The sequence below is a fragment of the Atractosteus spatula genome, chromosome 22 (assembly GCF_055471065.1).
Source record: "Atractosteus spatula isolate fAtrSpa1 chromosome 22, fAtrSpa1.hap1, whole genome shotgun sequence".
NCBI lineage: Eukaryota > Metazoa > Chordata > Actinopteri > Semionotiformes > Lepisosteidae > Atractosteus > Atractosteus spatula.
Window position 1 is genome coordinate 4174423 of NC_142727.1, and position 23157 is coordinate 4197579.

Here is a 23157-nt window from a genome sequence, read left to right on the forward strand (position 1 = left end):
TCTGGTGCTGTTCCTTGCCTTGTCTCTGGTGCCGTGCCTGGTCCTGGTTCTGACCCGGGTGCTGTTCCTGGCTCTGGTGCTGTTCCTTGCCTTGTCTCTGGTGCCGTGCCTGGTCCTGGTTCTGACCCGGGTGCTGTTCCTGGCTCTGGTGCTGTTCCTTGCCTTGTCTCTGGTGCCGTGCCTGGTCCTGGTTCTGACCCGGGTGCTGTTCCTGGCTCTGGTCCTGTTCCTTGCCTTGTCTCTGGTGCCGTGCCTGGTCCTGGTTCTGACCCGGGTGCTGTTCCTGGCTCTGGTGCTGTTCCTTGCCTTGTCTCTGGTGCCGTGCCTGGTCCTGGTTCTGACCCGGGTGCTGTTCCTGGCTCTGGTGCTGTTCCTTGCCTTGTCTCTGGTGCCGTGCCTGGTCCTGGTGCTGACCCGGGTGCTGTTCCTGGCTCTGGTGCTGTTCCTTGCCTTGTCTCTGGTGCCGTGCCTGGTCCTGGTTCTGACCCGGGTGCTGTTCCTGGCTCTGGTGCTGTAACTTGCCTTGTCTCTGGTGCCGTGCCTGGTCCTGGTGCTGACCCGGGTGCTGTTCCTGGCTCTGGTGCTGTTCCTTGCCTTGTCTCTGGTGCCGTGCCTGGTCCTGGTGCTGACCCGGGTGCTGTTCCTGGCTCTGGTGCTGTTCCTTGCCTTGTCTCTGGTGCCGTGCCTGGTCCTGGTGCTGACCCGGGTGCTGTTCCTGGCTCTGGTGCTGTTCCTTGCCTTGTCTCTGGTGCCGTGCCTGGTCCTGGTTCTGACCCGGGTGCTGTTCCTGGCTCTGGTGCTGTAACTTGCCTTGTCTCTGGTGCCGTGCCTGGTCCTGGTGCTGACCCGGGTGCTGTTCCTGGCTCTGGTGCTGTTCCTTGCCTTGTCTCTGGTGCTGTGCCTGGTCCTGGTGCTGACCCGGGTGCTGTTCCTTGCCTTGTCTCTGGTGCCGTGCCTGGTCCTGGTTCTGACCCAGGTGCTGTTCCTGGCCCTGTCTGTGGTCCTGGTTCTGCTTTGGGTGCTGTTCCTAGCCCTGTCTCTGGTCCTGGTTCTGACCCAGGTGCTGTTCCTGGCCCTGTCTGTGGTCCTGGTTCTGCTTTGGGTGCTGTTCCTGGCCCTGTCTCTGGCTCTGGTTCTGACCCGGGTGCTGTTCCTGGCTCTGGTGCTGTTCCTTGCCTTGTCTCTGGTGCCGTGCCGTGCCTGGTCCTGGTTCTGACCCGGGTGCTGTTCCTGGCTCTGGTGCTGTTCCTTGCCTTGTCTCTGGTGCCGTGCCTGGTCCTGGTTCTGACCCGGGTGCTGTTCCTGGCTCTGGTGCTGTTCCTTGCCTTGTCTCTGGTGCCGTGCCGTGCCCTGGTTCTGACCCGGGTGCTGTTCCTGGCTCTGGTGCTGTTCCTTGCCTTGTCTCTGGTGCCGTGCCTGGTCCTGGTTCTGACCCGGGTGCTGTTCCTGGCTCTGGTGCTGTTCCTTGCCTTGTCTCTGGTGCCGTGCCTGGTCCTGGTTCTGACCCGGGTGCTGTTCCTGGCTCTGGTCCTGTTCCTTGCCTTGTCTCTGGTGCCGTGCCTGGTCCTGGTTCTGACCCGGGTGCTGTTCCTGGCTCTGGTGCTGTTCCTTGCCTTGTCTCTGGTGCCGTGCCTGGTCCTGGTTCTGACCCGGGTGCTGTTCCTGGCTCTGGTGCTGTTCCTTGCCTTGTCTCTGGTGCCGTGCCTGGTCCTGGTGCTGACCCGGGTGCTGTTCCTGGCTCTGGTGCTGTAACTTGCCTTGTCTCTGGTGCCGTGCCTGGTCCTGGTTCTGACCCGGGTGCTGTTCCTGGCTCTGGTGCTGTTCCTTGCCTTGTCTCTGGTGCCGTGCCTGGTCCTGGTTCTGACCCGGGTGCTGTTCCTGGCTCTGGTCCTGTTCCTTGCCTTGTCTCTGGTGCCGTGCCTGGTCCTGGTGCTGACCCGGGTGCTGTTCCTGGCTCTGGTGCTGTAACTTGCCTTGTCTCTGGTGCCGTGCCTGGTCCTGGTTCTGACCCGGGTGTTGTTCCTGGCTCTGGTGCTGTTCCTTGCCTTGTCTCTGGTCCCGTGCCTGGTCCTGGTTTTGACCCAGGTGCTGTTCCTGGCCCTGTCTGTGGTCCTGGTTCTGCTTTGGGTGCTGTTCCTAGCCCTGTCTCTGGTCCTGGTTCTGACCCAGGTGCTGTTCCTGGCCCTGTCTGTGGTCCTGGTTCTGCTTTGGGTGCTGTTCCTGGCCTTGTCTCTGGCTCTGGTTCTGACCCGGGTGCTGTTCCTGGCTCTGGTGCTGTTCCTTGCCTTGTCTCTGGTGCCGTGCCTGGTCCTGGTTCTGACCCGGGTGCTGTTCCTGGCTCTGGTGCTGTTCCTTGCCTTGTCTCTGGTGCCGTGCCTGGTCCTGGTGCTGACCCGGGTGCTGTTCCTGGCTCTGGTGCTGTTCCTTGCCTTGTCTCTGGTGCCGTGCCTGGTCCTGGTGCTGACCCGGGTGCTGTTCCTGGCTCTGGTGCTGTTCCTTGCCTTGTCTCTGGTGCCGTGCCTGGTCCTGGTTCTGACCCGGGTGCTGTTCCTGGCTCTGGTGCTGTAACTTGCCTTGTCTCTGGTGCCGTGCCTGGTCCTGGTTCTGACCCGGGTGCTGTTCCTGGCTCTGGTGCTGTTCCTTGCCTTGTCTCTGGTGCCGTGCCTGGTCCTGGTTCTGACCCGGGTGCTGTTCCTGGCTCTGGTGCTGTTCCTTGCCTTGTCTCTGGTGCCGTGCCTGGTCCTGGTGCTGACCCTGTCTCTGCTCCAGGCTGTGGCTGGCTGTGAAGAGCTGTTGCCATGACCTCAGATTGCTGCTCACAGTAGTGTTGTTACCCAGAGGGGCTCGTGGTCACGGTGTCCTCAGTCCTGTGGCATCATTCAAATTGTCACCGACATCACGCCCCTAACACGGACATTGGCGAGCCACTGCGTGTTCTCACACAGAGGCTTAAACGAGCGCGTCTCCGTGTGTCTGTGCTGTCTGCAGGGGGGCCACAGAGCTCGAACAGCTGGCTCTCAAACACACTTGCCCAGCTGCTTTTGGAATACAGGCCTCCTTAAAAAATATCTTCGAGGAGTCTGTATCTTCGCCAGGTGCTGCAGTTTCCACAGTTAACTGGCCCTGGTGTGTGTGCGCGAGTGTGTGTCTGTGTGTGACCGGTCACGGACTGGATGGCGTGGATGTGGTTTTGTACCGCCGTCATTGTTGTATTATGAACGTGCTGTTTTTTTGCACTCCAAGCAATACATGAATGACTGAGCACTTTCGGGACCCGGAGCTGGATCACCCTGCAGCTCCCAGCTGGCAGCCCCACTGGAGCTCAGCGGGTGTGAGCCTGGCCAGTGCCTGGATGGGAGACTCCTGGGAAAGCTGAGGCTGCTGCTGGAAGAGGTGTTAGTGGGGCCAGTAGGGGGCGCTCACCCTGTGTGGGTCCTAATGCCCCAGTATAGTGACGGGGACACTACACTGTAAAAAGGCGCCGTCCTTCGGATGAGATGTAAAACCGAGGTCCTGACTCTCTGTGGTCATTAAAAACCCCAGGGAGTCGAGGTGTTGCCCCAGTGTCCTGGCCTTTACCAGTCATGGCCTCCTAATAACCCCCATCTCTGAACTGGCCTCATCACTCTGCTCTCCTCCCCACTGAGAGCTGGTGTGTGGGGGGAGAGTACTGGAGCATCATCCAGGTGGGGCTGCACACTGCTGGGGGTGGAGGGGATCCCCATGACCTGTAAAGAGCTTTGAGTGGAGAGTCCAGAAAAGAGCTGTACGTATAAGGATGATGATGATGATGATAATTATAATTATTGCTAAGTTATGACACAACTGTAGAGGACGACAGAAACCCAAAGGCAGGCTGTAATCACGGGCTGGTATAATGCCCAGCCCCTGTACAGCCCCCCTTAAACCAACTCTACAGCCACTGAAAAATCCTGGCCCTATCTCTATTCCTACACCAGGACAAAAAGAGACTTTTGCCAACAGAGCACTGCAGCTGTGTTGAGCCAGACAGGTTGCCCTGTCCTCTTCCTCCAGTTTTCAGAGACAGGCGGCGCAGCCATGTTGTCAAAGGCTGTACCCCGGCTTCTTTCGGGAAACAGCTGGATGAGATCCTCCAATCAGGACCAGAGGCGCTTCTTTACACAAAGGGTTGTGGGAGCGTGGGACGAGCTACCCCGCCAAGGTTGCAAAGCAGATATATGCCGTTCCACAAAGCAGCTGGGTGAGCTCCCTGCTACTGACGAACAGGTGTAGAAGGGCCTATTCGTTTTTACTGTGGAAGAGAAACCAAGCTCACTGCTTCCGACAGCCGGGCACACTACCGGAGCTGGAAGTGGAGGCGAGGTAACAGGAGGACAGATAGGAAGGAGTTTATTCAACTGCTGCACAGACAGGAGCTCCCTCAGTAGAAATTACAGCCTGTTATACACAACTACCTGAGCCACGAGCCCACAGCCTTCCATCGGTCAGTTACTGGATTTATATATATATATATTCTGTCTTTCTGCTTGTGTACTTAAATACAGTAAAATGTCTACAGTCACGCTGCTCTGATATTCACAGCCAGGCTGGGGCAGATGCTGGGAAGGGCCTGTGTGTTTGGGAGGGGAGTTTTGGACGGTGTATGTGGGTGTAGCTGCAGACATACTTGAGTTAGTTCACCAGAACCCCCTGCCATGGAGATCTGGGCACCTGGGATAGCGGCTGACCCCCTGGCTGAGTTCTGTCGGGAGAGCAGCTGGGGATCGTGTAGGTCCTGTAGCAGGAGTCAGCTGGCCTCCCGGCTCAGGGTGCTGATCTCTGTGCCGAGCAAGGCTACTGCAGCTCCGAGTTACAACACCCTGCTGCGCCGCTTTCAAAGGAAGCGAATGATCTGAAAGACCCCCTCCGCCTGCTCTAGCGGACAGGGCTGTGTGTGTCATGTGAGCCCTCCCCAGTCCTGCCCCAGGGGTGATACAATCCCAAGAGTGAGGCGTCACCCCCCCTCCCTGGATGTTAGGGTGGTGTTAGGTACAGTATCCGGCCTTCCTATCCTGTGGGAGTCCAGGCTGCACTTGGGAGTGTTGAGTCGCACCTGGGCATTTAGGTGGAGTGATGCAACACGCTTCCTAATTGCCCAGGTGTGAGGTATCACTCGCAGCCTATGGCAAGATCATACTGAATCACTCTGGTCTGCTACAGCAGTGTGACACTCTCATCACTCCGGCCTGCTCCACCTGGGAGATACTGTATCACTCCCCCCCGTTAGAGCGATCTGATACACCAGCGACGCAGACAGGAATTGGACATCACTCCAGCCCCTTAAAGCACCCAGGGAGTGTGCAGAGTGCACAATCCTCCCAGAGAGCTGGAGGAGTGTGATATTATCACCCTGCATTCTGAACACTGTGATACTGTAGCATTGAAGACTGGTAGTCATCCCTCAGTCTGCTGGAAGCAAGGTGTATCAATCTGCTCTCCCAGAGGAGTGATGCAGCACTCCAGGCTGGCAGAGGAGTGCCACACTCTATCACTCCGGGCAGTGGATCACTCTGGTCCATCTGAGCAGTGATGTGCTGCTCCAGACCTGTCGATGAACGTGATGCCGTATGTGTCCTGCTCTTGAGGCGCGCCGTTTCGGTCCAGTCTGTCATTATGGGGCGGTGTGGTCCAGTCCGGAGACCCCGCCTCCCCCGCCCGGTTACTTTAGCAGGGAGATATCGTCTGCAAAGTCGCCCCCTCCTGGCTGCAGGCAGCGGGCGCAGCGCCACTGGAACACCATGAGGCAGAGGGGCAGCATGAAGAGGGCGCACACGGCCGCCATCACGTAGGCGATGGTCATCAGCGTGGACTCGTCCGTCTGCGGCACGTTGTACCCACAATCCTCCAGCTCCGCGCCCGGGAAGGGCCCCTCCACCGAGGCCACACGGAACTCGTCGTGCACTGCCGAGAGAGCAGGGGGGGGGTCAGAGATCAGGGCGACACCAGAGAAGGGGCCAGCTCTTCCTCGGGCTCAGCCCAGCCACCATGTCCGCCTCCCTGCCAGAGTGGACAGACTCTGGGTCAGGGGCAGTAGGCGGTCCACCAGGTCGGTCCAGACCACACCAGTGAGCGATACCAGAGAAACAAAAAGGTACAGGCTTGCTCCCTGTCAACACCGAGCGCTTGACCTGAATGCCAGGACCGGACCGCGGTCCCACCCACGAGTGGTGCTCTGGGTCCGAGCAGAGGTGGGGGTGTGGGTTAATCCCAAAACCGCTGACTCGAGCCATGGGGAAGTCCCGATGCTTGGCGGTGGTGTTGGATTATATAAAATAGAAGCCAGTGAAGTATTGGCCGAGCTAAGTGAGCTAAGCCAGTGAACACAACCCCTGCATGCCACCAGCTGGTGTCCGAACGACGCGGTTCTGCCCTCCGCACCCCTGCTCACCATGACAGGTGCTGACGGCGAAGCCGATGCGGCGCTGCGCCCGGTCGAACACCACGTAGAAGCCCTCCATGATGACGGCGCCCATCACCGTCCCCGTGCTGGACTGGGAGATGGCAAACTTGTAGCAGTCCTCCTGAGAGGAGGCCACGTCCTCCACGGGCCGCAGGTACTGCTGCAGAGGGAGAGCGGGAGAGGGGAGAGGAGAGGGGGACGCAGCAAGAAAGATGGGAAGAGAATGAAAGGGGGAGTGAGAAAGAGAGGATGGGAGAAGAGAGAGAGGGAGGGCGCAGGAAGGAGAAGACAAGCGAGTGGAGAGGTGGGAGGGGAGAGGGGTGAAAGTGGTGCCAGCAGGCCGACAAGGAGCAGGAGAGAAGAGGGAAAGAGAGAAACTAACTGAGCACAAAGCTTCAAGTCTAATAGTTAATTCAACTTCAGAGCTCTCTCGTGCCCTCTACAGCAATGGCCTTTGGTTTGGACATTCTCAGACACAGGGAAGAGCGCCACCTACTGGTCCACTAGTAGCTGCTTACAGCAACAACCTGGATTTCCCTTGGAGGTCTGCCAACCCAGGACAAACCAGGCCCAGATCTGCTTCACTTAGGTTCGACAGGATCAGGGTCTGAGGTGGCAGGTCTGCTGACATGACTGATGATCACGGGGCTGACTGAGCAGGCAGCGCGTACACCAGGGGAGTCCAACCCAGTTCCTAGTGTCTTTGATCCAGGTTCTTGGTCCAAACTGAATGTTCACTAGAGCAACTCACTTATTTTTCTTGTACTTAAGTACAGTTACAGTACCTTTACAAACACCTTCAAGCCTGGTTAGATGTATTAACAAATAAGGCAGTTAATTAAATAATTAGACCAGCTGTGCAGCCGAGAGCTCGGGTGAACCAAAACCCATCAGGCATTGGGCTCTCTAGAGCTGAGACTGACACGTGGTAAAAGGACTTGTCTTCTGGGGTACACTTCTAAAACGGGACTGGCCCGGGACCCCAAAACTCCAGGCTCCAAGGACTGTTGCAAAACTCGAACTGGCGCTCTTGCCAGACAATCGGAGCACTACTGCCATCCTCCCGACCCCCGACCCCCGACCCCCGACCCCTGACCTGTGGCAGGATGGAGATGCGGAAGGACTGGTTGCGGCTCTCGCCCATCAGGTAAAGTGAGACCACCGGGAAGATGTGCCAGGGCGTGGTGCCCGCCTGCCAGCACACCAGCTGCTCCCCCAGCCAGAAGCCAGCAGGGAACTGCTCTGTCTGAGAGGGACAGAGACACACAGGGTGAGAGGACTGACCCATCCGAGAGGGACAGAGACACACAGGGTGAGAGGACTGACCCGTCTGAGAGGGACAGAGACACACAGGGTCCGAGATCTGTCCTGTCTGAGAGGGACAGAGACACACAGGGTCCGAGATCTGTCCTGCCTGAGAGGGACAAAGGTAGACAGGGACAAAGGACTGGAGACGGGTTCATTCAGACTCGCTGTCCTCATACACAGTGCTTTGCAGTTTATGAGGTACTCGCCCCCTTGCAATGACGTCCCGTTGTGCTGAATTACAAATAATTTATGCATTTTTAAAGTAGATATGATTAATCTACAAGTTGTTACTTGTGTGGTGCAATTGTAGTGAACTGTCGTGTTGTCATGCTCTGGCAATCCTGCAGTGGATCAGTCAGGCCAGGAATATGGCACACACGAATGCGCTCGGTGTGAAGTGAGGGACACAGGGACACGGAGACGGAGAGACTCACGGAGGACGCGGCCTCGATGGCCTTCACCGCAGCCTGGAACACCTTTCTCGGCAGCCGGAGGTTAGTGGTGCCGCTGTCCACGATACTCTTGTCATAGTTATACTGAGACAGAGGGGGGAGATGATAATTATCACAGGCCAGCACAGGCAGGCAGACATGCACGTACTCTAACAGGCACAGACACACACACACACACACAGGCAGACACACTAACAGACGCGCGCACACACACACAGACTCCAGCCCACCTCCTTGCAGTCCATGTGAAGGTCCTGGCCGTTGACCTCTATGCGGACAATGATGACTTCGTAGTACCACTCCCTCCGGATGGGGGTGTACCACAGCTCCCCCACGTACAGCGAGGAGTCCACTCCGCCGATGATCTGCACAGGGCAAAGGATATGAGGCCCAAGAACAGACTCTGCCCACGAATGTTCTCCTCGCCAGTCCTTATCTCCTCTCACCCCTCCTCACCTCATCTCACACCCCCTCATCCTGCCCTCACCCCTCTTCACCTCACACCCCCTCACCTCCTCATCCCTACTCACCTCTCACACCCCCATCCTACCCTCACCCCTCTTCACCTCACACCCCCTCACCTCCTCATCCCTCCTCACCTCTCACACCCCCATCCTACCCTCACCCCTCTTCACCTCACACCCCCTCACCTCCTCATCCCTCCTCACCTCTCACACCCCCATCCTACCCTCACCTCACCCCCTCACTCCCTCGGACCCCTCACCCCTCATCTCACACCCACCCCCCCCCATCCTGCCCTCACCTCACCCCACGTCACTCCCTCACCCCTCAATCCCCCCTCACTCCCTCATCCCCACGTCACTCCCTCACCCCCCCCCCCCCCTCACCATGCTGCCGCCCACAGTGGCCGGGCCCTGGCTGTCGTTCTGCCCGAACCCGGCGCCGCACAGCTGCAGGGAGAACAGGTTGGGGGTGGAGGTCTGTCTCACCAGGGAGTCAAAGAAGGGCTCCAGCGTCTCGTCGGGCTGGTGGGGGGGGGGGGGGCAGGAAGGCACAAAGTCAGACATCAGCACCGCGGGGCAGGATCGAGCCGCACCCCAGGCCGACACCGTGCAACAGCGCCTCCCTGTGGCTCGTCACAGGCAGACGCCCCTGCTGAGGGTAGCTGCTGAGGCCTGAGCCCGTCCAACACTGGCCGCCGGACCAGGGGTGCGTCACGCGGGTTCAGAGGTCGCGGCGCGAAGTCCTGCTGCTTACCGACAGATTGGCGGTACAAAACATTGAAATCAGCAATGGAACGCAAACCACAGACAACAGAGCCCGCCCCGCCCCTGACTCTGACCCGAGCGATCTCGGCGTAGGCCAGTCCCAGAATGCCCTCCCAGTTGGAGCCGTTGATGAAGAAGCGGTGGGACTGGGTGATGGCGGCGATGTTGGCGCGCAGCGTGACGTTGGGCCCGTGGGGGATGGAGACCAGGTCGGTGCCCAGCTCGCCTTCCCAGCGGCCCTGGGTGTACGGCACGTACACGCCGCGGCCCAGGGCGCGGTACGAGCTGGAGCTGCGAGAGACGGAGAGGGGCGTCAGTGTGCGATGGGGGGGGGGGGGGGGGTTCACAGGAGAGACCAGGACGCGCTGTCCCGGCGAGAGCACCAGGACCCTGGCTGGAAACGCAGGCTGCTGACACGCAGGACTTGAAGGATCTGATCTCTGGTTTGGACCTGGGCTGTTTTCAGCCATATCACCCTGCAGCTCAGCAGTGTGAGCCCGGCCAGTACCTGGAGGGGAGACTCCTGGGAAAGCTGAGGCTGCTGCTGGAAGAGGTGTTAGTGGGGCCAGCAGGGGGCGCTCACCCTGCGGTCTGTGTGGGTCTTAATGCCCCAGTATAGTGACGGGGACACTACACTGTAAACAGGTGCCGTCCTTCAGATGAGACGTAAAACCGAGGTCCTGACTCTCTGTGGTCATTAAAAACCCCAGGGTGTTTCTCGAAAAGAGTAGGGGTGTTACCCTGGTGTCCTGGCCAAATTTCGTCCTGGCCTTTACCAGTCATGGCCTCCTAATAATCCCCATCTCTGAACTGGCTTCATCACTCTGCTCTCCTCCCCACTGAGAGCTGGTGTGTGGGGAGAGGACTGGAGCATCATCCAGGTGGGGCTGCACACTGGTGGGGGTGGAGGGGATCCCCATGACCTGTCAAGAGCCTTGAGTGGAGTGTCCAGAAAAGAGCTCTAGAAGTGTGAGGGGTTATTATTATTATTACTTGGGAAAATGGGGGTATTATCCACTGGCCAGACTCCTCAACTTTTGGCATCAATGATACACTGCAGCTGAATCCCTGGGAAACCCAGAGCCTCCTTCGCCCCGAATCCCAACACGGCAGCAGGATCAAGAACGCGAGGCGGAGCAACGCCGAGATTCCGAGATCCGTCGGGCAGGTGAGGCGGATTCACCGGTATTTCGGACTTGCTACAGCGCTGCTTTCTGAAAGAGACGCCCCCGCTCGCTTCGCGTGACCCGGGCGGCTGATCGATCCACTGATCGTTTGGGAGTTTTCCGTGTAGGAATGTTCTATGTTCAGTTTCTTGTACTGATGGTGAAACCGAAATGTTCAAGGCTTGCTTGTGCAGTTAGTTAGGCTCATTCTGCAGCCTGTGTCCCGAAATGTGGGCAGTGAAGCACACGAGAGAGAGAGGGTGTATTTATATTATAGATGTATGTAGACGTTGTATTGATTTTGGCAACACTGTAATTTAGCGGTCAGGCCAATAAAGGAGGGAGTGTGTCCTCAGCCTGCAGTGTGCAGTGTGCTCAGTATTTACTTACAGTGAGCGGCGGTAGTATCTCCGGAGGCAGGGGTGCGAGGCTGCGCCCACAGCAAAATTACTGCTGCCCGTGTCCACCAGGATATTGAGCTGCATAACAACACACACTGTCAGTACACTCTGTCTGCAAACTGGATTACAGCTTTCTGCACACACATGCTGTTTCCAAACTGCATTACAGCCCACTGTTCACACGTTCTTCTTACAAACTGGATTACAGCCCACTGTTCACACGTTCTTCTTACAAACTGGATTACAGCCCACTGTTCACACGTTCTTCTTACAAACTGGATTACAGCCCACTGTTCACACATTCTGCTAATGAACTGGATTACAACGGCTGTTCGATTTTATAAATTGAAATACAGCACTTTTCACAGGCCCTGTCGATACTGTGGATTACAGCCCACTGTTCACACAGTCTTCTTACAAACTGGATTACAGCCCACTGTTCACACAGTCTTCTTACAAACTGGATTACAGCCCACTGTTCACACATTCTTTTTACAAGATGGATTACAGCCCACTGTTCACACATTCTTCTTACAAACTGGATGACAGCCCACTGCTCACACAGCTGTCGATACCGTGGATCGCAGCCCACAGGTTATTCCGGGGCAACACTCACATACAGCTGATCCCGGGAGCACCTTCGGATATGACTGTCGGCAAAGGAGGAGTAAGCCGGAAACCGGGAGATGCGCGCAGAGGGAGAGGGGAAGGAGGGCAAAGACACCGCGGGGCCACAGGAAGCTGACAAAGGATCCGAGAGACCCATCCATTATTGATGAGCTTCCTGTGGCCACACGGCTGGAACACAATGTGATGCCAACAGGATGAGAGCAGAGAGGCTCCGTGTGAAATGAGCCCAGCCCGGGGAGGAGGGAGGGTAGTCTCCAGAGGGTGAACCGAGACGATGGCAGGAAGGAAGAGGGGATCTGCTTAAACTCGAGACGCCCCGAGAGGAGGGGGGAGTGTCCGAGGTGCAGATCTGTGCTGTGCGGTTGTCTGTAGTTTTGGATTGATCTCACCGGGCTTTTCTGCTGTGTCTGGAGTCTGCATCAAACCATTCTTCCTCTGCTTCGGGTTCCTTGACTATCTTTAGATTTTATTTTATTTTTTTATTTTGATTTCAAGACCAATTCACCAAACGGATGACTGAAAGCCAAATTTATGCCCCTACTATCTGTTTGAAACATCAGTAGGATCAGTAATTTGATCGGTTCAGTCATGTCTGAATTGGCTGATCATTGTGTGCTCTCTGGTATTCATCTGGGCAGTTTGTATCTCATTGATACGACTGGTTAAGGTCGTACAGCTGGCTGGGCTGTGTCAGTGTGTCTGTGTGCTTGTGCTCTCTTGATGTGCAGTGTGTTTTGACTTTCACTGAGAGGTGTTTGTAGTCTCACAGTGAAAGTGCTGACAGACGAGGGGTCCAGGTCAGTGCCAGCATAGTCCACCACACTCCTGCCCGGAGTCGAGCTATAAGTGAACCTTTCCAGACAGTCCCCTCCTGTCCTGCCCTTGATGATGTGCAGGCCCAGCCCTCGACAGAGCTGCAGCAGCTCCTGAGAGTCTTCCTGACTTCACCGTCGTGGCTGCACCTGCGTGAGGCGATCAGTGTGTGGTACAGGGATCGTCCACATATCCGAGCGTTTGCCTGCCTGCTGGTGCAGCTGACAATATTCCTGTTTGTACATTGAGGTCTCCGGAGAGCAGCACATTTCCCTGGCCCGGGAAGTGACGGATCTCTGTGTGGAGAATCCCTCACTGTAGTAACGGGATTCTGGAGAGGGAATGAAGACTTCACATAGAATCATCCCATCTTCTGTGTAGATTACCTTTCTACTGATTTTAAGCTAAACCCCTTGACTCCCCTGTCCTCACAGGCTGTATGGAGACACCCAGCTACACTCAGTGATGCCCAGAGTCTCGTCCCTGGGCGATGGAGGGATTTCCAACACGGGGCCCTGTGATCTTCCTGTAGACTGCAGGACAGTGAGTAAACATTTCTCCCCGACACCGTGTCTCTTGCAGTATCATCACATCTGTTCCTGTTGTGCTCTTAACAAAGAGAGGCAAGCGAGGCTTTTTGAAACCCAGCGCATCGGACTCCCCGGCTGTGTAAAGCACTCAACCGATGTCCGCTGTAAATATGTACAGCAGATCCTACTCTTCTGTTCCTGACCTCTCCGTGCCCAACAGCTTTAAATTGGATGAACACTCACGTTTTGGGGCAGACCAGGCCTGGTAGAGATGTTAAACAACCCCTCTGCCACTAGAGGGCGGTAAAGGACTCTGTTAGCTGTAAATAGGCACAGCGGGTGACAATTCACTTTCCACTTTCACACGGGTGTTACTGGAGGAATGTTTGGGACATCAAGTCAGGGGCCGGGCGTGTGATAGTAGCGGGACAAGGCGCTCCGTTTGTGTTCTCTCTGTCAGGACCTGAGCTGCCGTAACTGCGGGTGCGGTCTGTCACGGGGGGGGGGGGGGGGCTTATCGCCAGAGGAACAGGACGGCAGTGTGACCACAGGATGACGCCTCTTGATCTCCACACAGCTGCAGGCAGGAAGTGGGGATCTGCAGGGATTGCAGGGTGTGCCACCATCATCTTGCATAAACGCAGACTGCAGCAGAAATAACTTCCCAAATTAAAAGTGAACAAGTTCTACATAGACTGCCCTTTTTATTTTTTTTCCCCCACTTTTCTCAAATTCAATGGATCGTACAATTATTTCTGTCCGCTTAAATGGAATATACTCTTAACTGACTATACCTTCATTTACTGTACTCTTTACTTGAGTATACAATTAGTCACGTATGAGATCAAAAAGCGACATTGATGAATAGTTAACAAATGACAAAGCTCTTATCTGAAATATCTTGTGTTTGTTACAACAATCAGCAATTTTATTTCATGCACCGATAACACATAACTGGCATTTTAGAAAGCATTTAGCTTGGTTTCTTGAGTAGGCTGTGAAGGAAAACTGGCTTTTACAGGTGTTACAGACGCTGTGGAACCTGAATTAGCCTGCACAGCTACTGTGAAACTAAATTGTATCCCCCAAACGTTACACCGCAGAGCCCTTTAACATCAGTTCCTTCCAGGTTTGACTCTTTCCCGGCTCAAAAGAAACGGTAATCTGCTTTCTCGATCGCAGCCCCAGGCTCTTCATCAGTCCTTCAGACTGGCAACGAGAGCAGAGCTCTCTGTCCATCACCTGCTGCTAGAATACACCCAGCTTCGGTCATAGCGAGAATACTCAGTCTGACCATACTGGACACACTCTTTAGAGAGAGATTCCAGTATAGTCTGGGGGAGTATTCCCAGTATGGCCCAGGTTAAGGGTTTAGAGACTGATTCCAGTATAGTCAGGGGGAGTATTCCCAGTGTGACCCAGGTTAAGAGTTAGAGACTGATTCCAGTCCAGTATAGTCAGGGGGAGTATTCCCAGTGTGACCCAGGTTAAGAGTTAGAGACTGATTCCAGTCCAGTATAGTCAGGGGGAGTATTCCCAGTGTGACCCAGGTTAAAAGGGGTTAGAGACTGATTCCAGTATAGTCAGGGGGAGTATTCCCAGTGTGACCCAGGTTAAAAGGGGTTAGAGACTGATTCCAGTATAGTCAGGGGGAGTATTCCCAGTGTGACCCAGGTTAAGGGGTAAGGGACTGACTCCAGTATAGTCAGGGGGAGTATTCCCAGTGTGACCCAGGTTAAGGGGTAAGGGACTGATTCCAGAATAGTCAGGGGGAGTATTCCCAGTGTGACCCAGGTTAAGGGGTTAGCCCCTTAACCTACAACAGGTCATACTGCGAACAATCTGGAATAACACCCTAACCCCTGCTCAAACTGGATTGTCTTAATCCGTTTGCCTTGTCGTGCACAGTCTCCTCATCCTGGCAGAAACACAGGGCCATGAAGCTCACAGCTCCTGCTCAGACTCTGCTCAGCGCAGAGTGAGTCCCACAGTTCAGAGAGAGCGCAGACTGAACCCCACAGTTCAGGGAGAGCGCAGACTGAACCCCACAGTTCAGGGAGAGCGCAGACTGAGCCCCACGGTTCAGAGAGAGCGCAGACTGAGCCCCACGGTTCAGGGAGAGCGCAGACTGAGCCCCACGGTTCAGGGAGAGCGCAGACTGAGCCCCACGGTTCAGGGAGAGCGCAGACTGAGCCCCACGGTTCAGGGAGAGCGCAGACTGAGCCCCACGGTTCAGAGAGAGCGCAGACTGAGCCCCACGGTTCAGGGAGAGCGCAGACTGAGCCCCACGGTTCAGGGAGACTGCAGACTGAGCCCCACGGTTCAGGGAGACTGCAGACTGAGCCCCACGGTTCAGGGAGACTGCAGACTGAGCCCCACGGTTCAGAGAGAGCGCAGACTGAGCCCCACGGTTCAGGGAGAGCGCAGACTGAGCCCCACGGTTCAGAGAGAGCGCAGAGTGAGCCCCATGGTTCAGAGAGACTGCAGACTGAGCCCCACAGTTCAGGGAGAGCGCAGACTGAGCCCCACGGTTCAGAGAGAGCGCAGACTGAGCCCCACGGTTCAGAGAGAGCGCAGACTGAGCCCCACGGTTCAGGGAGAGCGCAGACTGAACCCCACAGTTCAGAGAGAGCGCAGACTGAACCCCACAGTTCAGAGAGAGCGCAGACTGAACCCCACGGTTCAGGGAGACTGCAGGCTGAGCCCCACGGTTCAGGGAGAGTGCAGACTGAGCCCCACGGTTCAGAGAGAGCACAGATTGAGCCCCACGGTTCAGGGAGAGCGCAGACTGAGCCCCACGGTTCAGGGAGACTGCAGACTGAGCCCCACGGTTCAGGGAGACTGCAGACTGAGCCCCACGGTTCAGGGAGACTGCAGACTGAGCCCCACGGTTCAGGGAGACTGCAGGCTGAGCCCCACGGTTCAGGGAGACTGCAGGCTGAGCCCCACGGTTCAGGGAGAGTGCAGACTGAGCCCCACGGTTCAGAGAGAGCACAGATTGAGCCCCACGGTTCAGAAAGAGTGCAAATCTGCCTTGTCTCATCAAGGGTCCATACTACAGTATCACACTACCACCCTGAGAAAACCACTCACTGCTATAAACTGCCTGTGGCAACGAGATCCATGAAAGTCTTTTTCAGCAGTACTTTCATTACTCCCTGGCTGCACACAGTCTGCAGTCCCAGTGCAGCAGTTCTCAAAGTCCAGGTGTTCGTCAGGGATCCCAGCAACACAGCTGGGAAGTTTCTCCAGACACCCACGGCTCTCCTTTATTAAATCCCAAGGAAATTAATGGTTCTTTCCAATTTTAGAATTTCATCTTATTGTACAGTGTTGTCATGGCAGCCAAGCACAATAGTTCACTCTACGTGCTTTCTAAATCACTGAAGTGACTGAGACTGACTGAGTTTTATACGAGCTGAAAGTGCGTTATAGTCCGTGTACAGTGTGTGTTGTAAACAGTACAGCGTGATTAACCTCTTACTCTTTCCAAGACCTGGTGGTCACTGGGATCACTGGGAGCCTATGCTAGAAACCTCCACCAAAGCGGCCAGTCATAATGTAACTCAGAGTGCACCCCCTTGTCAAATAAAGGCAAGTAAATTGCTGTTGCCTTTATGAAATTGTTGATTCGACTGATTCGAGGACAGATTCATCCAGCAACAGCACACACTTGGCCAAGTGCTCTCAGGGTTGAATTGACAGATTCACCCAGTGACACGGCACACTTGGCCGTGCTGTTGGGGTTGCAATGACAGATTCACCCAGCGACGGCGCACGCTTGGCCAACTGCTTTTGGGGTTGCACTGACAGATGCACCCAGTGACGGCGCGCACTTGGCCAACTGCTTTTGGGGTTGCAATGACAGATGCACCCAGTGACGGCGCACACTTGGCCAACTGCTTTTGGGGTTGCAATGACAGATGCACCCAGTGAAAGCGCACACTTGGCCAAGTGCTGCCAGGACTACAACAGCAGACTCTCAGGGCAGACTTGGACAAATACTTATTGTCTGGTCATAATGGACAGGGGCATGGTCCATTATTATTCTACTTGTTAGTGTCATACATATCACTGCTGTATGTATTTTTGTGACCATATAAATCTTTTTTTTTCATTATTTTCAAAGTTTTCAACACAAAAGACGCTCAATGAGAAGCAATAACTCCTGCCATCAATTGTCCGACCAGCGATGAACGCCTGTCTCGTCTCATCAACAGCTGGAGACAGCAGATCAGGGTACAGCGGATCAGGTGGGTGTCAAATCCCAAAATAATTGGCAAGTCCAAATTCTAAGAAAAGCCGACAGAACATTCATAACCAGGTTGACCCTCGTCAGCAGTTATATTCCAGAGGCTCGGAAATCACTCTAATAAAAACAGGCCTTTTCATCCAAAGGGTTCTCATACCGCCACTCAATTGAACCTCCTGGCGATCGATCTATCACATTTCACTGCCTGGTTTTCCTGCTGCTAAAAGCCAATCAGCACTGCCGCAACATAGCACAGTCTCCAGCAAATACCCGACGCTCGACAGACGCGAGCCTTGAGATTTTAATTAGCGGCTCCCCTTGGCGCTGATGTAGCCGGAACCCACAGCTGACAGACAGTGAGACCCAGCCCCCCCCCCCCCCCCCCACAGCCTGCTGGGTGAAGGCTGAGTTTGTGAAGAGCTGAGCTGAGTGGAGGCTGAGATCGAGACGCGTTTCCTTAACGGTCATTACTGTGCTTCCAAAAACATGCCTGGTTATCGGCAAAGAGCCACGCCTCCCAGCCCAGTGTGTTACAGGAGCCCAGCACACACCACTCTTTACACCTTTCGGTAATAATAACAATTCCTCACACTTCTAGAGCGCTTTTCTGCACACTCCACTCAAAGCTCTTTACAGGTCATGGGGATCCCCTCCACCCCCACCAGTGTGCAGCCCCACCTGGATGATGCTCCAGTCCTCTCCCCACACACCAGCTCTCAGTGGGGAGGAGAGCAGAGGGATGAAGCCAGTTCAGAGATGGGGATTATTAGGAGGCCATGACTGGTAAAGGCCAGGGGGAAATTTGGCCAGGACACTGGGGTAACACCCCGACTCTTTTCGAGAAACACCCTGGGGTTTTTAATGACCACAGAGAGCCAGGACCTCAGTCCTTGGTTTAACGTCTCATCAGAAGAGGGCGCCTTTTTTTACGATATAGTGTCCCTGTTACTATACTGGGGCATTAGGCCCCACACAGACCGCAGGGTGAGCGCCCCCAACTGGCCCCACTAACACCTCTTCCAGCAGCAGCCTCAGCTTTCCCAGGAGTCTCCCATCCAGGTACTGGCCAGGCTCACACCTGCTGAGCTCCAGGGGGGGCTGCCAGCTGGGAGCTGCAGGGTGATACAGCTGCTGGCTTAAGGGATAATTGAGTCAATCAGGCAATTAGCAAGCTTAATTAAGGACCAGGCTTGGGGTCTGTGGGTGGCATTCATGAAGCACTACTAACTTCCCATCTCTATCACTTAGAAAGCAGCAGCGCTACACACTGGCAGCTGAAACACTTCCCTCTGATAATGTCTCTTCTCCCTTTTATTTGGATCCACAATTAAGCTTATAAAACTCCTGCACATGTAGGAAGAAAAGAGCTCCTCTTTCAAGAGAGGCAGGATGAGCAGAGTGCACATACAGTGGAATCCGATGTCGACGTCTGAAACCTCAATGCCTTTCATTAGTTCTTATTTCGGGCTCTATTGCATTGATCTGTTTAGTAGCAGCTTCTGCCAAAAGACACGACAAAGCTCTTTCTGGATCTGAATGTCACCACAGAGACAGAGAGGGGTGGGGGAGGGAGAGAGAAAGAGGAGAGATAGGGAGAGATGGAGAAAGAGGCTTTTCTTTTCCTTTTTCTCAACATCCACCCTTCCACAAGAATAGAAATTCAAATATTTGAATGTGCACTCCAACCCGCTGTACTATGTGGCAGTGAAGAGCAGGGTCCACTCTCAGACCAGGACTACACTAAATGGGACAAACACCCCAGGGAAGCCCTGCACACACAGAGTTCTATAAAAAACTTCCTCCGTGTGCAGAGAAAACTCCAAACAACACGTTCAGGGCCACATTAGACCAATACCCACTGCAAATCAATATACAGAAGAGAGTAATGAAGTATTGGCTACACCTAAAAAGCAGCGACCAAAACTCCTACCACCACAAGGCCCTGCTGAGCCCAAAACAGAGCCCCCTGAGCCAGCTGGTCCTGAGGCTCACTGACCCAAGCCACACTGACACTAGCCAGCCTCAGGACAGCACTGCTAGAGCACCACAACACAGACTCAACCACATCATAGCACAGATCAAACAGCAATATCTCACACACTGGGACACACACACAAACACAACACAAACTGGAATGCTACAGAACCCTAAACAGACAATACACACTAGCTGAATATTTGACCAATAAACAGCAAAAAGAAACAGACCCTGATAAAGTACAGGTTCAGTGACCACAGCCTGGCCAAAGAAGCTGGACATGGGCAGACATGGGTGCTCAGAGAGGACAGGCTCAATGAGCACAGCCTGGACATAGAAAGTGGACGCAGGCAGACCTGGCTGTCCAGAAAGAACAGGCTCATTGTCCACAGTCTGGCCACAGAAACTGGACCCAGACAGACCTGGCTGTCCAGAGAGGACAGGTTCAATGACCACAGCCTGGCCTTAGAAACTGGCCACAGGCAGACCTGTCTGTCCAGAAAGGACAGGCTCAGTGTCCACAGTCTGGCCATAGAAACTGGACATGGACAGACCTGACTATCCAGAAAGAACAGGCTCAGTGTCCATAGCCTGGACATAGAAACTGGACACAGGCAGACTTGCTGCCCAGAGAGGACAGGCTGTGCTCCCACTGCCAGCAGGGAGAAACACAGAGATGCACTTTCTGCTGCACTGTGAGAAACACCCTGGAATTAGACACACATTCTCCCCTCAAATAAATCTAATCCCAGAATTCCCACACCTGCCAGAGTCACAACGGGTCCCAATCCTACTGGGAGAGGGAGGAGGGAACTCAGTTGAACTGGCAGCCCAGTATGTGATCTCCTGTCACAGCCTGAGGAACAGTGAGCCCATCTCCCAGTACTGCTCTGTGTGTTGTATCTTGTACATAAACGTCTTATTGATGTGTTTGTATTGTAAATGTTTGTAGATGTTGCGTTCATTGTGTCTGCTTTGGCAACACTGTGATTCATACAGTAGGTCATGCCAAGAAAATGAAAATGAATTCGGAAAACTGAATATAAATGAGCTGAGAGACAGAAAGAGTGTCAGCCTGAGCCCTCTCCAGACGCTGAGGAAGGACAGAGGGAGACAGCAGACTGTTGTTCTGCACAGCGAGAGACCTCATTCCCTGGCATACACACACTCGCACAGCGAAACAGCAGCAGCCTGGTCTCACAACCTAAGAAGAGTTGGTTCAGGTCTGGGTGCTGTACACTGTCAGGTCAGCAAGCACAAAACAGAACAGTAGTAACAAGACAATTTACTGCTCTGTAAACAAAGAGTTGGTAATTGACTAATTCTGATGAGCCTGCGGTGCTACACAGTGTCCTGTACACTCACTATATACTGAGTGTCATCAGAGCACTACAGTACTGTACTGATACACAGAATAATACAGCCCTTCTCCACAGACAGGTAGTGTCAGTGTATACAGTGCTACACGGTGTCCTGTACACTCACCTGTATACTGAGTGTCATCAGAGCACTACAGTACTGTACTGATACACAGAATAATACAGCCCTTCTCCACAGACAGGTAGTGTCAGTGTATACAGTGCTACACAGTGTGTTGTACACTCACTATATACTGAGTGTCATCAGAGCACTACAGTACTGTACTGATACACAGAATAATACAGCCCTTCTCCACAGACAGGTAGTGTCAGTGTATACAGTGCTACACAGTGTCCTGTACACTCACCTATATACTCAGTGTCATTAGAGCTCTACAGTACTCTACTGATACACAGAATAATACAGCCCTCCACAGACAGGTAGTGTCAGTGTATACAGTGCTACACAGTGTCCTGTACACTCACCTATATACTGAGTGTCATCAGAGCACTACAGTACTGTACTGATACACAGAATAATACAGCCCTTCTCCACAGACAGGTAGTGTCAGTGTATACAGTGCTACACAGTGTCCTGTACACTCACCTATATACTGAGTGTCATCAGACCACTACAGTACTGTACTGATACACAGAATAATACAGCCCTTCTCCACAGACAGGTAGTGTCAGTGTATACAGTGCTACACGGTGTCCTGTACACTCACCTGTATACTGAGTGTCATCAGAGCACTAGAGTACTGTGTCCTGTACACTTATCTACAATATATACCGAGTGTCATTTAGAGCATTACTGTACTGATATACAGAATAGTACAATGCCTCGGTTACATGGTGCAATACAGTGTACTTTTTTACATTCCGTATAACAAAGTGACAGAAAAAAAACCTGCATTTTACAGCTTTATTCAGTGTTATCTGTGTCTATAGATGGGGTTAGAAAATGCCCTTTCGGCTGTTTCCTGAAATGACTGTTACACGCAGTGTGTCTCGCAGGTACTAACCTTCTGCGGCGGAGTGCCCACGGTCATCTCCACGTAGTAGCCCTGCCCGGACTTCCCACGCAGGTTATCGATCATGTCCACGAAGCTGACGGCGCCGGTCCCGCGGGAGTCCCCCGCGGCTCGGGGCGGGCGGGACCTGGCGCCCGGCGGCGGCGGGTCGGGCAGCAGCGCCGGTTCGGCTGGGGGTCCCTTGCAGAGCGGGACCCGGATCCCGGGGGGCCCGGCGCGGTTCCGGGGCTCGGCGTCCCCGGAGACCGAGGCCAGCAGGTGAGCCGAGGTGCCCCAGAGCACCACGCAGCGGAGAAACGGCACACTCATTTTTTTTTTTTTAAACAAAAAAAAGCGTTTAACGGTGTCGACCTGCGCGCTGACGCGGGGGACTGTGAACGGAGACCGGGTCTCCGCAGCCCAGAAGCGGGCGGCACCGGTCGGGGCGCACAGCCGAACGGCACCTTGTGCTTCCGCTCCGCTCCCAGCTAACGACACGGAGGGCGGTTCGCCGACAGCCCCTGACTCTCCCCGCTGTCACTCGGGGGTTTGCATGCTCAGCACCAGCGAAAGAGCTCGCCTCGCCGCTCCTCCAGCCCCGTCCTTTTCCGCAAGAAGCAGCCGCGTTACAGAACAGCCATGGGGAAGGTGGATCACAAGGCGCAGGTGATGGAGATCTGGGGGACACGGCGGATTCTCCTCCGTGTAGGAAAATCACTCTCGCACGATTGTAAGGCCAGCAGAAAGCAGGAGGGGTTAAAACTTCCCGCAGGTGCGAAGACCGCGATCCGGACACCCAGCGATCAGGACACCGGCTCCCCTTGCTGTCATGCTCCCGGCGCTCCGGGGATAAACAAGTCAGCTCTCAGCCCGCCGTCCACCATAATCCGCATCTTCTCTCCCTGCTCCCTCCCCCTTCTCCCTCTGCTGGTCCCCCGTCCCTCCCACCTCTTTCTCGCATCCTGCTGGCAGCATCCCAGCTCAGCCCGTGGGGAGGGGGGGGGCAAAGCATCGCGGGAGTTGTAGTTCTTCGTTGGTATCCCGCCCCACACGAGCATTTCTGGGATGAACGTTCACACACTTGGCACAGAAGACAGACAGGGTTTAACAGTGCACCCAGACATCTGTCTTTCACACCCACAAAGGGCTGCAGAATGCATGGATGAGGATCCTGTAATGTCATGTAGCGGTATTTAAACACCTTATTGTACTACAAATCCCATACATGCCTAAGGAATGCACGCAGCTCTCAGAGAATACAGTGTGCCGATGAAGAATCACACCCTCGCTTTCTCTAGCAGGCTGAGGCAGGACTGGACAGACGGAGACAGACCACAGCAGGAACAGCAGCCACTCACTTTATTCCATCATTATTTTCAGCAAAGCACAAAGACAGAGGAAAGCGTCCGGTTGACTGCACCTAGTCTCCAGCTGACTTACAGTACACCTAAAGCCACAGTCCCTGTCACTTTCCAGACGTCTACAGCGACATGAGCACTTCCAACAGAAAGAACAGAGCCTAGAACTGAGGAAACGAGAGACAGAGCACACAGCAGACACGGGGATCTCCAGCACGGCAGTGTCTGTGTGGTGTTGGAGGTACGAGG

At 54.6% G+C, this 23157-nt stretch overlaps 1 protein-coding gene across 1 annotated transcript; it reads right to left on the reverse strand.

Moving 5' to 3' along the window:
- Positions 1 to 4354: 4354 nt before the first annotated feature.
- Positions 4355 to 22497, reverse strand: bace1 (beta-secretase 1). Its single transcript, XM_088940197.1, has 9 exons — positions 21563 to 22497; positions 10967 to 11055; positions 9485 to 9701; positions 9030 to 9167; positions 8412 to 8546; positions 8164 to 8265; positions 7518 to 7667; positions 6410 to 6581; positions 4355 to 5922 (listed from the first exon to the last, which is right to left on the reverse strand). Exons 1-9 carry the CDS (start codon positions 21878 to 21880, stop codon positions 5681 to 5683), a joined length of 1563 nt encoding a protein of 520 aa, XP_088796323.1. The 5' UTR covers positions 21881 to 22497; the 3' UTR covers positions 4355 to 5680.
- Between the last annotated feature and the right edge of the window lie 660 nt (positions 22498 to 23157).